Below are 21,949 nucleotides of genomic sequence, written 5' to 3'. Positions count from 1 at the left end.
GAGGAAAAGAGGGATACCAGATTTCTATTTGGGGTGATGACAATGTTGATTGTGGTAATAGTTGCACAACTGTGAATTTACTAAAAACCATTGAATTGTACATGTCAGTGTGTGTATCTGAATTATATCTCAATAGAGCTTTATTTTTTAAATAGCATGGTACACTTTTAAAAATTAATAAATAAATTTTAAAAATATAAAATAGCACGGCATTGGCACAAGAACAAACAATATCACTACCTATAAAACAACCACTTCACATGTAAGAACTTAATCCAGGATAAAGATTGTAATACAAAGCAGTGTAGGAAATGAAACAAGAACAATTATTTAGCTACCTGAGAGAAAAATATCAACTTAGATCATAACTTAATGTCACATAGCAAAGTGAATTTCATGTATATCAAAACTTAATAAAAAAATAAAGCCATGCTTTAAAGAAGAACAAAATATAGTATACTATTTTTTTGATCTTTGAATGAGGCTCATTCTAATAAACCAAGAAGAGAACTCACAAAGAGGTGTTGATAGATTTAATTTTATAAATTTAAAACTCTTAGTCTTAATATCATAAATAAGATAAAAATACTAACAAGGGACTTCCCTGGTGGTCCAGTGGCTAAGATTCTACACTCCCAATGCAGTGGTCCCAAGTTCAATCCCTGGTCATGGAACTAAATCCCACATGCCACATGCAGCAACTAAGACCCAGCACAATCTAAATAAATAAACAAATAAATATTTTTAAAACAATACTAACAAGATTTGGAAAATCTGTTTCTATGGATAAAAGGGGAAACAATGGTTTTAATATTTAAACTGCTAAGAGAAACAATCCCTAGTAGAACATGGGCAAAAGATAGGAGTAGAAAATTCATATGTGGGAACTAAATCCCACATGCCACAACTAAAGGACAACATGCAAGTTAAAATGAGGCAGTATTTTTCAACCAACAAAGCATTAAATTTTTTTTTTTTACTCAAGTCAATTTAGTACTAGCACCAATGACAAGACAGACAACTTTCTTGGAAATCAGCTTGCAGCTTCATAAATGTTCATATTATATGATACAATAATTCTACATCTAATATCTACCCTGAAGAATTTATTTGAAATGCAAAGATTTATCCACAGATGCATATCTCATTAAATAATGAGCTTTAGTCTGTCATTTTTTTCTCTAGGGATATTGGAGATTCATGAAGTTCAAAGCCTAGGAGAGCTGGGGCAAGCCCTAGTAGGTGCAGAAACCAGGCCTCCTTCTCTTCTTTTCTCCCCATCCCATTCCCCAGAGAAGATGTCATCATGGACCAACAGCAGCTCCAACCTGTCCTATGCCAGCTTCATCCTGCTGGGTTTCCCGGGGCTGAAGGAGTCCCGAGCCCTCCTGGTGCTGCCCTTCCTCAGCATCTACCTGGTGATCGTCTCTGCCAACGCCCTGGTCATCCACACGGTGGTGGCCCAGAGAAGCCTGCACCAGCCCATGTACCTGCTCATAGCTCTGCTCCTGGCTGTCAACCTCTGTGCCGCCACCACCGTGGTGCCTGCCATGCTGCTCAGCTTCTCCTCCCGGTTCAGCCGCATCTCCCTGGCTCGCTGTCTGGTCCAGATGTTCTGCATCTACTTCCTCATTGTCTTTGACTGCAACATCCTCCTGGTCATGGCCCTGGACCGCTATGTCGCTATCTGCTACCCTCTCCGCTACCCAGAGATAGTGACAGGCCAGATGCTGGCTGGCCTGCTGGGGGCAGCAGCTACTAGGAGCACTTGCATCGTTGCTCCAGTGGTGGGGCTGGCCTCCAGGGTTCGTTTCTGTCGCTCGGACGTGATCCACCACTTTGCCTGTGAGCACATGGCCCTAATGAAGCTCTCCTGTGGGGATATCTCCCTAAACAAGACTGTGGGGCTCACTGTCCGCATCTTCAACAGAGTCCTGGACATGCTGCTGCTAGGAGCCTCCTACTCCCGCATCATCCATGCTGCCTTTCGAATTTCATCAGGCAGAGCACGTTCCAAGGCCCTGAACACCTGTGGCTCCCACCTGCTGGTCATCTTCACCGTCTACTCGTCCACCATGTCCTCGTCCATTGTCTACCGCGTGGCCCGCACTGCCTCCCAGGATGTGCACAACCTGCTCAGCGCTTTCTACCTGCTGCTTCCATGTCTGGTCAATCCCATCATCTATGGGGCCAGGACCAAGGAAATCAGGCAGCACCTGGCAACTGTCTTCCAACGGGCACAACACCAGGTCTCCAGTGAGAAGCTCCAGCCCCCGCCCTCACATAGGGAGCTTCCTGCCTGACTCTCCATGACTTGTAGGCCCTACTAATCAACTCTCACTATCATGTAGGTAAATGTGCAAGTGATCCATCCCTGCTGTATGTTGGCTTTGGCTGTCTACAGTCATCTTTGAGAATCTACTAGGCATATTCTGAAAACTGGCTATCCATCCAGAGTTCCACAGTAACCAACTTCAAAATAAGCTTCTGTCACTGGTTCCCCAATTTTCTCCCCTTCTTTCTGCATGTAATTTTCATTCGTTCATTCATTCATTCACCAGACATCTAGTATACATGTCATGTTAGCCACACACTTGAAAAGAAAGAAAAAAAACTGGTTTCTCCCCTCAGAGAGGTCCCAATCTAGCAAGCTATAAAGGCATGTAATGGTCAATAATAGCTTTATGAACAAAATTCTGTGGAAACGTATAGGAAGGGCAATCACTGACATGGAACACTTCACAGAGAAGGTGAATCTGGCTTGTGTGTAAAGGATAAGGTAAGGTGTTTGCTGGAGACGAAGGAAATGGAAAGAAAAAAGGCACGCTAGGCCAGAGAAACAGCATGGTGAGCCACAGAGGCATGCATAGAGATCAGAAAGTCCACAGCGGCCCCCACAGAGGGAGCACGATGGTCTGGTGGGGAGTGAGGGTGGGTCAGAGGGTGGATAAGTAGAGGCCAGATGATAAAAGGCCTTATCTGTCATGATAAGAAGTTTGAGATTTTAACTCCAGGCAGCTACTGAAGACTCTGAAGCAGGGAAGTGGCAAAACCACACTTGTGATTCACAGTAGTCACTCTGCAGTCACAGTAGAGTGTGTATTAGAGGGAAACAAGCCTGGAGGTTGTGACACTAGAGACAATGGTAGCCTGGACCTGAGTAGAGACACGGGGATGAAGAGAGGTAGGGAGAGGGAAGAGATTTCTAAAGGTTGAATTTGTGTGTAGGAATCAGGGAGGCAGGAGGAAAACAAGGACAGAATGGCCTCACCAAAGTCAAGGGAGGAGACTATTTTAAGAAGGTTGGAGTGGTTGGCAGGTTTCAGTCCTCTAATAGGTCAAGGAGAATGAGGATTTGACTAAGTAATATGCTGGAAGTTGATGAGTACTTTAACAAGGGCAATTCCCTTCCTCGGGTCCTGGGGATACTACGATGAGCACAGTGTGGTTCTTGCTCTCATGGACTTTACCTTTTAGAGGAGGCATAAGCATTAGTCAATTGATGTTAATGCCTCAGAATGGAGACTGAAATGAACTGCCATGATTCTGAGTGCATCAAGACAGAAGTTTATGGAGGGGAATAGACAGCAGTTAGGTGGAAGGTAAGGTGGTCAAGAGGATGTGCGTAAACTTTGCAGAGGAGAAAAAAAATGTGACACTGGGAGAGGAAAAGACCTGGGTTTGATTCTTGGCTTAGCCACTTACAGGTTGGGAGGACCGTGGGACAATCTTGGAGTTCTCTCTGAATTTGTTTCCTCGTCTGCAAAAGGGAGATAATAATATTACCTGCCTCATAGGGAGAGGAGAACTAGTTGAGAGAAAATTAAAGGATGATCCATTAAAGGAGGGACATATGGGAACAAGAGCAAAGCAGAAATGCTGGATCTTGAGAAAAGGAACACTCTTCTTTGGATACAGAGAGAAGGAGTAAAGATGTGTACAGAAGTACACATCTGTGATGTTTCTCTAGAGACACTTAGCAGTCTGGGAACAGCTTTCACCCAGCTGTCAGCAGGGTACATCAGGACAGGAGTACTGAAGAGAGGGCCATTGAGTTCCCTGCCATCCAACGTGTGAAGGGCAGGGGTGACAGGAGGACTCTGAGCAATGGAAGAAAGATGACAGGCCAAGAGGTCATCATGAGATATAAAAGTAGGGACTGTTATGTTATGGGGAAGGAATAAGACAGTTTGAAAGAGAGCTACTAAAATAGAAGACTTCAGAGGTGGTGCATTTACGGTTGATGATCTACAGTATGATCACGTATTTGCAGCCTGGACTGTATAGAGAATATGTCACTGATGTTGAAGAAGGCAAATAACCCTTAAACAAAGATGCTGGATAGATCATTTTCATGAATGATCCATACCACAGTACAGGAGAATAGCCAGGGTTAAAGAGGAAAGTTAGCCTGAGCCAATGTCCTCTGTGAAAATGAGGAAAGGATCTTGAAGTTATGGATAATAATGATGAAGAAGGAAGGGGATGCAAAATTAGGAAAACAATCATTTTAAGCAACATTAGGGAACTACTTTTTTTTTTAATTATGTCAAGATATGGCTACCCAATATCATCAGCCTTGGAAAAACTGAGCACTTCAGGGCAGGAGATAGTTGTTTGCCAGCACATAGCAAGAGGCCACTAACAGAACCTGATGGCATCCAAAAAAGGCCAGTGAAAGACAGGCAGGCTGGGAAGATGAAAGCCCCTAGGTAGCACGAGTGAAAGGAGGCCTAACCTGCTGTCATCTTCACCACTCCAACCTATATCCCAAGTTTTCCACCAGCTCTATTTCAGAGTAACAACACGTCATGAGTATAGCAGCCATAAGGGGGTGGGGAATGGCATATTTCTTGATTTTTCTTAGGAAGAACTTGGAGTGGCAAACACATGATAAGAATAGGCAAGCGTGTTGGTGTGTTCACAGTGTCCTTGGAAACAGGAAAGTACAGCAGCACAGAAGTCATCCTTCCCAAGCTTGAGTATACAAAAAAAGAAGCATAAAGAGGGCAGTACCCGGGTTGGTGGGGGAGCTGTGGTCTTTTGAAATAGATGAAGGAACCGAGCTCGTCATCCTGCAGGAGGAAATAGCCTCACCCTCAGGGTACTCTTGATCTAAGGATATACTAGCTACTAGCATATCTCTGCCAGAAACATTCAAGCTTGCAAAGAAGTCCAATAAATGTTTCTTGATTAAATTCAGTGACCTATCATAGCCCTAGGGGAAATATAAGGGAGGCAGAGGGTCACAATTCTCTCTGGTCAAAAGAGGCTACTCCTTTCTGTGTCAGATACTGCTCTGTCCCATGACTGTCCAAACCTTCCAGATATGATCTCAAAATATGACGGAACATGTCCTAATCCTCTCCATCGAGTCCCTCAAGGCTTTGCTTTCATGTTCACTGCTAGCACCTCAAGACATTGTTCAACATGGCAAAGAGCAAGAGTCCATGAGATGTTGGTTTGAAATTTAGATATGCCTGAAGTTTGAGTTGCTTGGTCGGCATGAAGAACAAAGAACAAAAGCAGATATACAGAAGAAAATATTAGCACAGAAAGCCTTCTCTGAGCCCTGCTGTTCTAAAGGTGAGAGGAAGTTTTCAGAGAATTAGAAGACACATATCAAAGCAATCACCTGGCATTTTATCTCTCTTTCAGTTCCATCTTTACGGTATCAAATTGCCTAACATCTTCCTGTGTGTTAGTTACTCAGTCATGTCCGACTCCCTGTGACCTCATGGACTGTAGCCCGCCAGGCTCCTCTGTCCATGGAATTCCCCAGGCAAGAATGCATTGGAAGGACTGATGCTGAAGCTGAAGTTCCAATACTTTGGCCACCCGATATGAAGAACCAACTTATTGGAAAAGACCTTGATACTGGGAAAGACTGAGAGCAGGAGGAGAAGGGGGAGACAGAGGATGAGATGGTTGGATGGCATCACTGACTCAATGGACATGAATTTGAGCAAACCTCCAGGAGATAGTGAAGGAGAGGGAAGCATGGCGTGCTTCAATCTATCAGGTCGCAAAGAGTGGGACACAACTTAGCGACTGTCCATGGGATTTCCCAAGCAAGAATACTAGAGCAGGTTGCCATTTCCTACATTACACTTTATTATTTATCAGAAATATTAAAGAAAGGTACGTCTAAAATGTTAAAATCCGAGGGGGAGGAGCCAAGATGGCTGAGGAGTAGGACAGGGAAACCACCTTCTCTCTTAGAAATTCATCAAAAGAATAACTGAATGCAGAGCAAACTTCACAAAACAACTTCTGATCGCTAGCTGAGGTCATCAGGCGCCCAGAGAAGCAGCCCATTGTCTTCGAAAGGAGGTAGGACAAAATATGAAAGATAAAAAGTGAGACAAAAGAGCTAAGGATGGAGACCCGTCCTGGGAAGGGTCTTAATAGAGGACGTTTCCAGACACCAGGAAACCCTCGCACTGGCGGACCTGGGGGAAGTGTTTGAATCTCAGAGTTTGAATCTGACTGGGAGGGAAACAGTAAATAAAACCCGCAGATTACGAGCCTAAAAGCAACTCCCAGCAGAAAAGTAACCCAGACGCCCGCATCCGCCACCAGCAAGTGGGGGCGGAACGGAGAGGAGCGGGCGGCATTGCTTGGGGCAGGGTCCGGGCCTGAGTGCCCTGAGGACAATCGGAGGGACCTTTTGTGAGTTGCCAACTTGAACTGTAGGACAGCAAAAGAGAGAGAGAATATTAACCGGTCCAACACACTGCCGGCCATACGCAGAACAAAGGGACCGAGAAAGTCCAGAGAAGAGCTCGCAGGCTGCGGACCGGCCCAGCCCCGCCGGAGGCAGGAGGCAGGGGGGAGGGGAAGGGGGCAGGCTCTGCCCCAAGGACCGCATCCCCTATCGCACTGCAAACAGGCCTCCACCTTCTAATCAAAGACCTCCCGAGAATCTGGATGGTCGACATCCGCCAGGAGGGTCGCGGCTAGACACAGAGCACACGCACCCGACCGGTGCGGGCGGAGATTGGGGCTGGGGACGCGGAGGGCAAAAGGCGCACGCACCCGACTGGCGCGGGCGGAAACTGAGGCTGGGATCGCGCAGGGCGGAAGACGCGCCACACCCGGGGAGAGAGCACCCGACAAGCGCCTGGCTGCCTGAGCCACTTGGGCGGCGTAGGGACAAAACGCAGGCGCAGCTTTGGGTTCCGCGCTTTTGTGAATCACCCGAGGGCTGGAACCGCGCACAGTGTGGGGCGCGCTCCATGCAGAGCAGCCGGGAGCCTGAGCAGCCCAGAGGGAGAAAATAGCGCCAGCCCCTCCCCGCAACGCGACGGAACTAGCTACCTGAATAAGAATCCACCTCCGCCCGCCTGTGTCAGGGCGGAAATTAGGCGCGGAAGAGACCGGCAACAGAAGCCAAATAAACAAAGGGAACCGCTTCAGAAGGGACCGGTGCAACAGATTAAAATCCCTGTAGAAAACACTGACTACACCAGAAGGGGCCTGTAGATATCGAGAAGTGTAAGCTGGAACGAGCAGCTATCTGAAACTGAGCCGAACCCACACTGACCGCAACAGCTCCAGAGAAATTCCTAGATATATTTTTTCTTTTTTTTCTTTTTTTCTTTTTTTTTTAAGTAAGAAAAAAATCTTTTTTCTTTTTTCTCTTTTATTTTCCTTTAAATTCCCTATTACTCCCCCATTACTCCTTAACTTTCATTTTCATAGATTTTTACGATTTTTTTAATTAGATAAAACAATTTTTTTCTTTCTTTTTTTTTCTTTTTCTTCTTTCTTTTCTTTTCTTTTTTCTTCTTCTCTTCAATTTTCTATTTTTCTTTTTCTCTTATTTCCTTTAAAATCCTCTAGTACTCCTCTTACTACTCCTTAATTTTCATTTTCAATACACTATAACCTTACAGGAAAAAAAAAAAAAAGAGGAGAAGCCATATTTCTAAACCAAACTTCATATATATTTCTAAAAATTTTTTGTGTGTTTTGGTTTTTGTTTTTAATATAGTATTTTTAAGAGTCTAAACTCTACTCTAGATTTTTAATTTTTGTTTTTCAATATATGATATAAATTGTGAACATTTAAGAATCCAATATTCAGCTCCCATTTTTATTCAGGAGTGTGTTGATTATTCTCTCCCAATCTTGACTCTCTGTTTTCTACCTCAGAACACCTCTATTTCCTCCTTTCCCCTTCTCTTCCCAATCCAATTCTGTGAATCTTTGTGGGTGTCTGGGCTACGGAGAACACTCTGGAATCAGACAACTTCGTAGATCTGTCTCTCTCCTCTTGAGTCCCCCTTTTTCTCCTCCTGCTCATCTCTATCTCCCTCCTCCCTCTCCTCTTCTTCATGTAACTCTGTGAACCTCTCTGGGTGTCCCTAACGGGGGAGAATCTTTTCACCATTAACCTAGAAGTTTTATTATCAGTGCTGTATAGTTGGAGAAGTCCTGAGACTACGGGAAGAATAAAACTGAAATCCAGAGGCAGGAGACGTAAGCCCAAAACCTGAGAACACCGGAAAACTCCTGACTACATGGATCTTTAAGTAATAAGTGACCGTCCAAAAGCCTCCATACCTACACTGAAACCAACCACCACCCAAGAGCCAATAAGTTTTAGAGCAAGACATACCACACAAATTCTCCAGCAACGCAGGAACATAGCCCTGAACGTCAACATACAGACTGCCCAAGGTCACACCTAACACATAGACCCATCTCAAAACTCATCACTGGGCACTCCATTGCTCTCCAAAGAGAAGAAATCAAGATCCACGCACCAGAACACCGATGCAAGCTTCACTAACCAGGAAACCTTGACAAGTCAATCGTCTAACCCCACCCACTGGGTAAAACCTCCACAATAAAAAGGAACCACAGACCTCCAGAATACAGAAAGCCCACTCCAGACACAGCAATCTAAACAAGATGAAAAGGCAGAGAAATACCCAACAGGTAAAGGAACATGAAAAAAGCCCACCAAGTCAAACAAAAGAGGAGGAGATAGGGAATCTACCTGAAAAAGAATTTAGAATAATGATAATAAAAATGATCCAAAATCTTGAAAGCAAAATGAAGTTACAGATAAATAGCCTGGAGACAAAGATTGAAAAGATGCAAGAAATGTTTAATAAAGACCTAGAAGACATAAAAAAGAGTCAATTAAAAATGAATAATGCAATGAATGAGATCAAAAACACTCTGGAGGGAACCAAGAGTAGAATAACGGAGACAGAAGATAGGATAAGTGAGGTAGAACATAAAATGGTGGAAATAAATGAAGCAGAGAGGAAAAAAGAAAAAAGAATCAAAAGAAATGAGGACAACATCAGGGACCTCTGGGACAATGTGAAACGCCCCAACATTTGAATCATAGGAGTCCCAGAAGAAGAAGACAGAAAGAAAGGCCATGAGAAAATACTCAAGGAGATAATAGCTGAAAACTTCCCTAAAATGGGGAAGGAAATAGCCACCCAAGTCCAAGAAACCCAGAGAGTCCCAAACAGGATAAACCCAAGGCGAAACACCCCAAGACACATATTAATCAAAGTAACAAAGATCAAACACAAAGAACAAATTCTAAAAGCAGGAAGGGAGAAACAACAAATAACACACAAAGGGATTCCCATAAGGATAACAGCTGATCTATCAATAGAAACCCTCCAGGCCAGAAGGGAATGGCAGGACATACTGAAGGTAATGAAAGAGAATAACCTACAACCTAGATTACTGTACCCAGCAAGGATCTCATTCAGATATAAAGGAGAATTCAAAAGCTTTACAGACAAGCAAAAGCTGAGAGAATTCAGCACCACCAAACCAGCTCTTCAACAAATGCTAAAGGATCTTCTCTAGACAGGAAATGCAGAAAGGTTGTATAAACGTGAACCCAAAACAAGAAAGTAAATGGCAACGGGACCACACCTATCAGTAATTACCTTAAATGTAAATGGGTTGAATGCCCCAACCAAAAGACAAAGATTGGCTGAATGGATACAAAAACAAGACCCCTATATATGCTGTCTACAAGAGACCCACCTCAAAACAAGAGACACATACAGACTAAAAGCGAAGGGCTGGAAAAAAATATTTCACGCAAACGGAGACCAAAAGAAAGCAGGAGTTGCAATACTCATATCAGATAAAATAGACTTTCAAATAAAGGATGTGAAAAGAGACAAAGAAGGACACGACATAATGATCAAAGGATCAATCCAAGAAGAAGATATAACAATTATAAATATATATGCACCCAACATAGGAGCACCGCAATATGTACGGCAAATGCTAATGAGTATGAAAGAGGAAATTAATAGTAACACAATAACAGTGGGAGACTTTAATACCCCACTCACAACTATGGATAGATCAACTAAACAGAAAGTTAACAAGGAAACACAAACCTTAAATGACACAATGGACCAGCTAGACCTAATTGATATCTATAGGACATTTCACCCCAAAACAATCAACTTCACCTTTTTCTCAAGTGCACACGGAACCTTCTCCAGAATAGATCACATCCTAGGCTATAAATCTGGTCTTGGAAAATTCAAAAAAAATTGAAATCATTCCAGTCATCTTTTCTGACCACAGCGCAGTAGGATTAGATCTCAATTACAGGAAAAAAATTGTTAAAAATTCAAACATATGGAGGCTAAATAACACGCTTCTGAATAACCAACAAATCATAGAAGAAATCAAAAAAGAAATCAAAATATGTATAGAAATGAATGAAAATGAAAACACAACAACCCAAAACCTATGGGACACTGTAAAAGCAGTGCTAAGGGGAAGGTTCATAGCATTACAGGCTTACATCAAGAAACAAGAAATAAGCCAAATAAATAACCTAACTCTACACCTAAAGCAATTAGAGAAGGAAGAAATGAAGAACCCCAGGGTTAGCAGAAGGAAAGAAATCTTAAAAATTAGGGCAGAAATAAATGCAAAAGAAACTAAAGAGACTATAGCAAAAATCAACAAAGCTAAAAGCTGGTTTTTTGAAAAAATAAACAAAATTGACAAACCATTAGCAAGACTCATTAAGAAACAAAGAAAGAAGAACCAAATTAACAAAATTAGAAATGAAAATGGAGAGATCACAACAGACAACACTGAAATACAAAGGATCATAAGAGACTACTACCAGCAGCTCTATGCCAATAAAATGGACAACTTGGAAGAAATGGACAAATTCTTAGAAAAGTATAACTTTCCAAAACTGAACCAGGAAGAAATAGAAGATCTTAACAGAACCATCACAAGCAAGGAAATCGAAACTGTAATCAAAAATCTTCCAGCAAATAAAAGCCCAGGACCAGATGGCTTCACAGCTGAATTCTACCAAAAATTTAGAGAAGAGCTAACACCTATCTTACTCAAACTCTTCCAGAAAATTGCAGATGAAGGTAAACTTCCAAACTCATTCTATGAAGCCACCATCACCCTAATTCCAAAACCAGACAAAGATGCCACAAAAAAAGAAAACTACAGGCCAATATCACTGATGAACATAGACGCAAAAATCCTTAACAAAATTCTAGCAAACAGAATCCAATAACATATTAAAAAAATCATACACCATGACCAAGTGGGCTTTATCCAAGGAATGCAAGGAATCTTTAATATCTGCAAATCAATCAACGTAATACACCATATTAACAAATTGGAAGATAAAAACCATATGATTATCTCAATAGATGCAGAGAAAGCCTTTGACAAAATTCAACACTCATTTATGATTAAAACTCTCCAGAAAGCAGGAATAGAAGGAACATACCTCAACATAATAAAAGCTATATATGACAAACCCACAGCAAGCATCACCCTCAATGGTGAAAAATTGAAAGCATTTCCTCTGGAATCAGGAACAAGACAAGGGTGCCCACTCTCACCACTACTATTCAACATAGTGTTGGAAGTTTTGGCCACAGCAATCAGAGCAGAAAAAGACGTAAAAGGAATCCAGATAGGAAAAGAAGAAGTGAAACTCTCGCTGTTTGCAGATGACATGATCCTCTACATAGAAAACCGTAAAGACTCTTCCAGAAAATTCTTAGAGCTAATCAATGGATATAGTAAAGTTGCAGGATATAAGATTAACACACAGAAATCCCTTGCATTCCTATGTACTAACAATGAAAAAACAGAAAGAGAAATTAAGGAAACAATTGTTTGTTCACCATTGCAACAAAAAGAATAAAATACTTAGGAGTATATCTACCTAAAGAAACGAAAGACCTATACATAGAAAACTATAAAACACTGATGAAAGAAATCAAAGAGGACACAAACAGATGGAGAAACACACCGTGTTCATGGATTGGAAGAATCAATATTGTCAAAATGGCTATTCTACCCAAAGCAATCTATAGATTCAATGCAATCCCTATCAAGCTACCAACGGTATTTTTCACAGAACTAGAACAAATAGTTTCACAATTTGTATGGAAATACAAAAAACCTCGAATAGCCAAAGTAATCTTGAGAAAGAAGAATGGAACTGGAGGAATCAACCTGCCTGACTTCAGACTCTACTACAAAGCCACAGTCATCAAGACAGTATGGTACTGGCACAAAGACAGAAATATAGATCAATGGAACAGAATAGAAAGCCCAGAGATAAATCCACGAACCTATGGACACCTTATCTTTGACAAAGGAGACAAGGATATACAATGGAAAAAAGACAATCTCTTTAACAAGTGGTGCTGGGAAAACTGGTCAACCACTTGTAAAAGAATGAAACTAGAACACTTTCTAACACCATACACAAAAATAAACTCAAAATGGATTAATGATCTAAATGTAAGACCAGAAACTATAAAACTCCTAGAGGAGAACATAGGCAAAACACTCTCCGACATAAATCACAGTGAGATCTTCTATGACCCACCTCCCAGAATATTGGAAATAAAAGCAAAAATAAACAAATGGAACCTAATGAAAATTAAAAGCTTTTGCACAACAGAGGAAACTATAAGTAAGGTGAAAAGACAGCCCTCAGATTGGGAGAAAATAATAGCAAATGAGGAAACAGACAAAGGATTAATCTCAAAAATATACAAGCAACTCCTGAAGCTCAATTCCAGAAAAATAAATGACCCAATCAAAAAATGGGCCAAAGAACTAAACAGACATTTCTCCAAAGAAGACATACAGATGGCTAACAAACACATGAAAAGATGCTCAACATCACTCATCAGAGAAATGCAAATCAAAACCACAATGAGGTACCATTACACGCCAGACAGGATGGTTGCTATCCAAAAGTCTACAAGCAATAAATGCTGGAGAGGGTGTGGAGAAAAGGGAACCCTCTTACACTGTTGGTGGGAATGCAAACTAGTACAGCCACTATGGAAAACAGTGTGGAGATTTCTTAAAAACCTGGAAATAGAACTGCCATATGACCCAGCAATACCACTTCTGGGCATACACACTGAGGAAACCAGATCTGAAAGAGACACGTGCACCCCAACGTTCATCGCAGCACTGTTTACAATAGCCAGGACATGGAAGCAACCTAGATGCCCATCAGCAGATGAATGGATAAGGAAGCTGTGGTACATATACACCATGGAATATTACTCAGCCATTAAAAAGAATTCATTTGAATCAGTTCTAATGAGATGGATGAAACTGGAGCCCATTATACAGAGTGAAGTAAGCCAGAAAGATAAAGAACATTACAGTATACTAACACATATATATGGAATTTAGAAAGATGGTAACGATCACCCTATATGCAAAACAGAAAAAGAGACACAGAAGTACAGAACAGACTTTTGAACACTGTGGGAGAAGGTGAGGGTGGGATGTTTCGAAAGAACAGCATGTATATTATCTATGGTGAAACAGATCACCAGCCCAGGTGGGATGCATGAGTCAAGTGCTCAGGCCTGGTGGGCTGGGAAGACCCAGAGGAATCGGGTGGAGAGGGAGTGGGGAGGGGGGATCAGGATGGTGAATATGTGTAACTCTATGCCTGATTCATATCAATGTATGACAAAACCCACTGAAAAATAAAATAAAATAAAATAAAATCCAGATAAAAAAATAAATTAATTAAATAAAATGTTAAAATCCAAACCATAAAGTTTTATAAAATAAAGAAATATATCATTGCAACATTGGAGTAATGAAAGTCTTTCTAAGTAGAATACAAGTACTAACTTATTATAAAAGAAAGAAAAAAGTGATAAAAATTTGACTACCTAAAGGAAAGAAGTGATAAATTTGACTATATTAAAATTTAGAATTTGGATAATCAGAAGCAGAGCTGCCACTGTTATGTAATATATTATATAGGTAATCTGCACAAAGACATCTGACAGAGCAAGTGAAAGTTTAAATTCAGCCCACATTACACTTACCAACCCATTAGAAAGGGAGTATTTTTATAATTTGTACAAAGGTATCCAATGTACTAGACACGGTCTCAATCAAAAGATGTCATAAGCAAGTGAAAAAGCAAGCCACAGATTTGGGGAAGATACTTATAATACATTTATCCAACAAAGAACTAGTATCCAGAAAATATAAAGAATAACTACAAATCAGTAAGAAAAAGACAGATAACTTAGTTTATCAGAAGGTAACATAGAGAGATAAAAGACTTTACAGTCACTTCAGAAAATAAGCATATGAAAAGGTATTTGTCCACTCTATTTCAGAATTCAAATGTTAGTCATTTATGATTTAAGTCAGAAGGAAGAAGGTTATATTAATAGATTGGTACAACTACTTTGGAAGACAAGTTGCCATATTCCAGTAAAATCAAAGATATTTATGCATACCCTTTGATCCAGGAAATCTCCTCAGGCACATGAGCATCAAAATACATACACAAAACAATTTATACTGGCCTTATCCCTAATTAGGAACAAACAGAAACAACATTAATGTCCCTCAGCAATGAAATATGTAAATAGATTATGATACATTTATACACTGGATACTAGCAATAAGCTATAGCCACATACAATATTAATGAATTTTGCAAGCAAATATTAATTTTTTCTTATTTTTCTAAATCTCTTTAGAACATAATGAACTGTATAAAACCCAAAATATATACAAATGTATTGTGAAGTTTATAATTTAAGCATAAATAAAGCAAATGACAACAATAACACAAACAATGGAAGAGGGGCAATGAAAGAATCTTGCTGCAAGGATCTTGTACTCTTCATTGAAGTGGCATAATACTATTTAAAAGTAGGTTATGGTAAGTTAAAGATGCGTACTACAAATCTTAAGGCAACCACTAAGAGGCAGAGCTTGTAAGCCAACAACGAATATAAAATGAAATCATGAAAGATAGTTATTCCAAAGAAAGTAGAAAAAGAGCTTCCCAGTGCTACCACTTTCAAATTCCAGAGGACAAACTGGTGATGCCTCCCTGAAGGAGCCACCCCTGCCTCTGTGAGTCCTGGCTGCTCACAGTACAACCCACACCAAAGTCATCTCCCACACAAGCCCCTCAGTCACCCATTCTGGGAAATGGCCTCATCAATTTCAATGAGTGCATACATGCTCAGGCACTCATGCACACGCATATGTGTACATGCACACACACCACTTTTCACTGTCACCCAAATGCCCCTTCCTGCCTTTGGCTGACCCCCAAATTGCAGGAGCTCCTTCCCCTCAGCAGAGCCCCAGGTCATCCCAGTCATCCCCAGTCTGTTAATCCACTGGGATGGAAGCCTCCCTGAACCCTGACTTGCTCTCTGAGTCTCTAATGGCTCATCTGTAAAGTGGGGGAACCCCTCTGCAGACATGACCACTCTGTGAGAAAAAACTAGAGCCATAGAAATAAAAATGTTAGTACACCATCATCTCCACACTGCCTCTCTCCCTGGGGCCCTCCTTCAATTTTCCTGGGTTTCTCATTGCTTTCTCCTTTGAGTCCCTGGAAATGCTTACCCACTGGGAATCTCATCCTCCACTGGGAATCCTCCGGAGTCACAGGTCTACTTATCCATCCCTCCCCTCAACCTCATAGCAGCGCCTTGGAGTTGGGCACAGACCTAAGGCCTTACCTTTTCAGAGGTGATACCAAAGCCATAGCAGGCCACAACCCAACAGGAGGCTGCCACAGAGAGCTTGGGCACGAAAAGACAGAGGACTTATGGGGGATTTGAGGCAGGTAAGCCTGAGATTGGCGTTGAGCTTCACCACTGAAAAACCTACATCACATCCCAGCTATCATTTAACATCTATGATACTTTAAGAAAATGATTGTCTTTGAGCTTCAGTATTTCCATCTGTAAACTGGGTTAATAAATAGTGTTCATCTCTTAGAGTTGCTTTGAATATTAGAGATACCAAATGGAAAAGCCTTGGGAATTATGCCTGGTGTACAGTAAGTACTCAATAAATTCTAACTCGTAGTATTGATGCTGAGGCTAAGACTACTTGGAGCCTGTCTGATGCTGTCTCATGAGTGGATGCGAGGGAAGAACTGTGGTACAGACAGAAGAGTCCAAGAAGACCTAGCTCTTCTTGCTAGGTGAGACTAAGCAAATCACTTGGAATCTCTGAGCCTTGATGGGGTTTGTTTTTCATTCATTCACTCATTTATTCACTCAACCTCAAAGGACTACTCTAAGTTAGTCATACACGAGAATGCTTATTAAAATTCCTTGGTGCATTATGTATTCTTGTAACACAACACTTACTGAGCAGGTGCTCTGCAGTGGGCCCTATGCTGGGTACCAGGACAGAGAGGAGAGAGGAATAAGACACGGTTGCCCCACCAGCAACACCTTCGGTCTAGTCGGGAGCCTGATCAGCAATTCAGCGATTACTGCATGATAAAGACATGTCCAGGGCCTTGGCTTCAGTGATGACGAGAAAGATTGGAAGCTTGAGGGCTGAATGAAGTTATGGAAGAGTTTATTTTCACCAGACAGACTTGAACTCCATATTCAAGGGATAAGAAGGGAAGAAGTAGAAGATAACCTGAGGACAAAAGAGAGGAGAGGGACTTCCCTGGAGGGTCAGTGGTTAAGACTCCATGCTTACAGTGCAGAGGGCTTGGGTTCAATCCTTGATAGGGGAACTAAGATCCCACAAGCTGCATGGTGTAGGGGGGAAAAAAAAAAGAGGGAGTGGGGAGAGAAAAGAGAGACATCTCTTTTACTGGGACTCTTACTGGGAACAGAGGAAGAAAGATGAGCACAGTAGTCCATGTGTGGGGAGGAGGAAGTCCAAGGAGCTCTTGTCTGCAGTGTTGACTCTCACAGTGGAGGAGCCGTGCTTTTTTCTGCAAAGAGCACATGATGTCTGGCCTCTTCATCTCAGCCCTCTTTCCTGTTCCCTCCCCTGCTACTCAGAACAATAAGCCTTGCAGGGAGATTTAGCTGTGTTGGTCTTTTGCTTCTGTGTGGTTCTTTAGGCCCTAAGTCGTGTCTGACTCTTGCAGCCCCATGGACAGTAGCCCACCAGGCTCCTCTGGCCATGGAATTTTCCAGGCAAGAATACTTGAGTGGGTTGCCATTTCCTTCTCCAGGGGATCTTCCGGACCCAGGAATCGAACCCCAGTCTCCTGCATCTCAAGCAGATTCCTACATTGCAAACAGATTCTTTACCAACTGAGTTATGAGGGAAACCCACAGTTGTGTCTGACTGTTTGCAACCCCATGGACTACACAATCCATGGAATTCTCCAGGCCTGAATACTGGAGTGGGTAGCTTATCCCTTCTCCAGCGGATCTTCCCAACCCAGAAATCAATCTGGAGTCTCTTGCATTGCAGGCAGATTCTTTATTGACTGAGCTATTCTTTACCATGAAGCCTCCAAAGCAGCAGAACATTTCCTCCTCTGGTTTCCAGAATCCCGTTTGCTCCTGGCTCTCACTCCATCCCTCTACTCTTTATGTCTCCTTCACTGACACTAGTTATTCTGTCTGCCCCTCAGGATTCTATCTCATGCCCTTAATAAAATTATCATCCCCATCTCTAGTTTCAATCCTTCCTCTGAGCACTCCCCTCTCATTTCCAGTTGTTGACGACTAGGCATCTCTCCATTTGTGAGTTTTCATGACATTCAAATGTGTTTATTGACTGTACCTCCCAACACCCCAACCCTGTTGTTCCTTCCTCAGGATTTAGCAGCTTTAATGTAGTCATCATGGCTGAAACAACAAGAAGAAACCTTATAATTATTGTTGATTCCTCTGTCTCTCTCCACTTCCAGTTGGTTCTTAAGTCTGATTGATCTGTCTCTAGAAACATCTCTTTATCTCTTTTAAGACCTTCATTAGACAGTAAACTGATCTCCTCATCTTTCAAGATGCCCCTCCTTGAGGAGGTTGTTATTACATCTTTCCTTTACTGGATGCTTTGGGGTCCAGTGTCAAAGAAGCTCTTTTATTAGTTTACTTAAGTAATCTTAAGATACAAAACAGTTCACATGATGGAGATAGAGCACCCTTGTAAAAGGTGAGAGGTTTGTGGGCAGCCCACACCAGCCGTTTCTACCCCTTAAGGATGACAACCCTACGGCATTTGGGAAGAGAAGGAGCACGGGTCCCTGAATGTCTTCCTGGCCACTGATCCTCCAGGCTGCATTTTCCTCCTCACTCCTTTATTCTATCACAGGTCCCTTCTCACCTCCTTCGCTCTCAGATTCTCAATTCCACCCCACTGGACCATCTTCAACAGAACTCCCCTAAGGACTTTTACCGCATCCCCACAAGGGTTGTCTGGCCCAACCACAACAGAAGTGCATTTCCCAAAATCTGAGTTATTCTGTCTAAAACAATGCTCTAAGAGTTCCAGAAACACATTCCAGGGTGGGCCCTGGAATTCCAAATCCAGTTCCTATATAGAGGGCTCCCTGTGAACTTAAGGATGCTTCTCTGTACTCTTCTGAGTATCCAGAGAGTGGCTATAGTAACACCAGTATAAATACTGATTTTCAGAGACACTGCATTCACATCTCTAAGGAGGAAGAACGTTTCTTCCTGGCTGCTCTACAAGTTATGTTGTATTGTTGTTTAGTCACTAAGTCATGTCTGACTCGTGACACTATGGACTGTACCCGCCAGGCTCCTCTGTCCATGGGATTTCCCAAGGAAGAATACTGGAGTGGGTTGTCATTTCCTACTCCAGGGGATCTTCCTGACACAGGGATCAAACCCAAGTCTCTTGTGTCTCCTGCATTGGCAGGTGGATTCTTTACCACTGAGCCACCAGGGAAGCCCTACAATTTATGAGACTTCTCTAATCTTCAAGGTTACTAGTGAAAATAGTAAAATGATCAACTGCCTGGTTTGCCTGAAAACTTTCCTGGGACCCCACATGTTCAGCTCTAACACCAGGAACACCTCAGGCACAGCAGAACAAGTTGATCATCCTGACGTGGTTAAGAGCATGCACTCCGGAGTCTGTCTGACTTCAAATCCAGGCCTGCCATTTAACAGCTGTAGAACTAGACTTAATCTCTCTGTGCCTCACTTTCTTTTTCAGTAGAATTAAGAAGATTGAAAAAATTAATATGTGAAACCATTTAGAACTCTACCTGACATAAGGTAAATGTCCAATAGGTGTCAGCTATTCTTATGTGTGTCAGTGTTAATTCCTCTTATCATCACACCTACCACCACCAAATGGTGCTCCCTAAGATTCCCTAAGAATCTGGGTAAGATGTGGGCCCAGTACTGAATCACATATCTTTTATTATCCTAGTTATACAAAAACCAGGCCAAAGCTTTGAAATCACTGCTCTTCAGAGCCCCGCTGACTAGCTTCCTACCACCTTCTCCCTTTTCCTCATTCACCTATCAACAAGCAATGTTCTAACACCTCCTCTGTGCCTATGGTGGCTCTGTGCTTAGAGCTCCAGAGAACACAACAGAAGTGTGCTGTTACTCCTGCTCTCCCAGGACTCACTTTCTAAAAGGAAAGCAAGCATTATCCACTGGGGGCAAGCCCAGGCAAGAGGCCCCTCAGCCAGTCGAGAGGGTCTTAGAAAGAGATGTCTCTGTGGCCTGTGTTTTGTGTTCAAGAAGACAGAAGTTCTGCTCAGCAGCTTCCTCTATCCTTGACACAGAGTGTACCCCAGGCACAAAAGTGAGACCATCATTCCTCACTGGTTCTTCACTCCAATAAACCCCTGCATGGTCATTCCCAGGTTTCTTAGACCAAACGTGGAGGCTTCCCAGGTGGTGCTGGTGGTAAAGAACCCACTTGCCAATGCAGATGTTAAGAGATGTGGGTTTGATCCCTGGGTTGGGAAGGTCCCCTGGAGAAGGACATGGCAACCCACTCCAGTATTCTTGCCTAGAGAATCCCATGGATAGACGAGCCTGGTAGTTTACTCGCTCCCAAGAACCCCTACTTGGTCCTTTCCAGGTTTCTTAGACCAAAGATTCCTCATATACTTTTCTTCCTCCTAATCAAGGATCTTCTTCATCCTTTTTAGTGCCTCTGGGCCATCACTCCTTTTTCTTCTCTCCTACACCATACCTAGTTTCCTCTGAACCTTTTTACTCAGCAATCGAATATCAGGAATATCACAGAAAGAATATCTTTTTAAAAAATTTATTTTCTAAAAAAAAAATAAATTTATTTTTTTGGCTGTACTAAGTCTTAGTTGTGGTATATGGGATATAGTTTCCAGACCAGGGATCAAACCTGGGCCTCCTGCATTGGAAGCTCAGAGTCTTTCCTGGACCATCAGGGAAGTCCTGATAAACAGTATCTTGTAAGTTTATACCTCATGTACATAAGCTAAGAGCTCCCTGAAGACAAAGAATGTCTTTTTCACCTTTGTAGCTCCCATTACACCTGACACAATACCTGTCTATTCCCCCAGAGTGGCCATAGATATGGCCATAGATACATGAAGAGGTGGATCTTCATCACAAACCCCTCAGGCCCCAAAATAGCAATAGAAATCATTTTTCTTCCACTGACTGTTTTGTTCTAACAGTCTCTGATCCCCACTTCTGGGGCCAGCCCAGGGCCAAAGCCAATGGGTGAGGATGGAAATACCAGCACCTTTAACTCTTCCTACACCAACTTCTTCCTGGTGGGCTTTCCTGGATTGTCGGAATGGAGGCCCTTCTTGGTCCTACCTCTTACTTTCCTCTATGTGACCATTATCTCTGCCAATGCCCTGGTCATCCACACAGTGGCAGCCCAGCGGAGCCTGCATCAGCCCATGTACATGCTCATTGCCCTGCTCCTGGCTGTTAACATCTGTGCTGCTACAGCAGTGATGCCCAAAATGCTGGAAGGCTTTGTGCATTATGCTAACCCCATATCACTGCATGGCTGCCTGGCCCAGATGTTCTTCATCTACTTCACTCTCCTTCTGGACTACAACCTCCTGCTGGCCATGGCCCTAGACCGCTATGTGGCCATCTGCCACCCACTCCGCTACAGTGGCCTGATGACCTCCCGTTTGCTGGGTGTGCTGGCCTTTTTTGCCCTGACACGGAGCCTAGGAGTGGCGGTGCCGTTGGTTGTGCTAACCTCACGAGCTCGATTTTGCCGGACAGCAGTGATCCGACATTTCACCTGCGAGTACATTGCACTGCTGAGTATAGCTTGTGGAGACTTGACCTTCAACAACCATTTGGGACTGGCCATGCGGTTGGCCACTGTGAGCTTTGATCTAGCTTTGCTGGGGACCTCCTACACCCGCATCGTCTATGCTGCCTTCCGGATATCTTCTGGGGGAGCCCGAGCCAAGGCCTTGCACACGTGCGGCTCCCACTTACTGGTCATCCTCACCATCTACCTCTCTGGTCTCTCCACTTCGATTGTTTTCCGAGTAGCCAAGACTGTGTCTCAGGATGTCCAGAACCTCCTCAGTGCCATCTATTTGCTGCTCCCAGGAACCTTGAATCCAGTCATTTATGGGGTGAGGACCAGAGAGATCCGACAGCATATAGAAAAGACGTTCTGTGGAAAGGAACTAGCCCGGGAAGTTAGGTAG

The 21,949-nt window shown here is 42.7% G+C and overlaps 2 protein-coding genes across 2 annotated transcripts; both read left to right on the top strand.

The window, feature by feature from the left end:
* The first annotated feature begins 1,298 nt into the window (after nucleotides 1–1,298).
* LOC136175765 (olfactory receptor 52K1-like) lies at nucleotides 1,299–2,303 on the top strand. The gene has a single exon (XM_065945991.1). It carries the CDS (start codon nucleotides 1,299–1,301, stop codon nucleotides 2,301–2,303), a length of 1,005 nt encoding a protein of 334 aa, XP_065802063.1.
* Nucleotides 2,304–20,980: 18,677 nt separating this feature from the next.
* Nucleotides 20,981–21,949, top strand: LOC136174055 (olfactory receptor 52L1-like). The gene has a single exon (XM_065943865.1). It carries the CDS (start codon nucleotides 20,981–20,983, stop codon nucleotides 21,947–21,949), a length of 969 nt encoding a protein of 322 aa, XP_065799937.1.

This window comes from Muntiacus reevesi, chromosome 9 (genome assembly GCF_963930625.1).
Source record: "Muntiacus reevesi chromosome 9, mMunRee1.1, whole genome shotgun sequence".
NCBI classification, from domain to species: Eukaryota; Metazoa; Chordata; class Mammalia; order Artiodactyla; family Cervidae; genus Muntiacus; species Muntiacus reevesi.
Note: the sequence above shows the minus strand (reverse complement) of the source record. Positions and strands in the feature narration are given on the sequence as shown.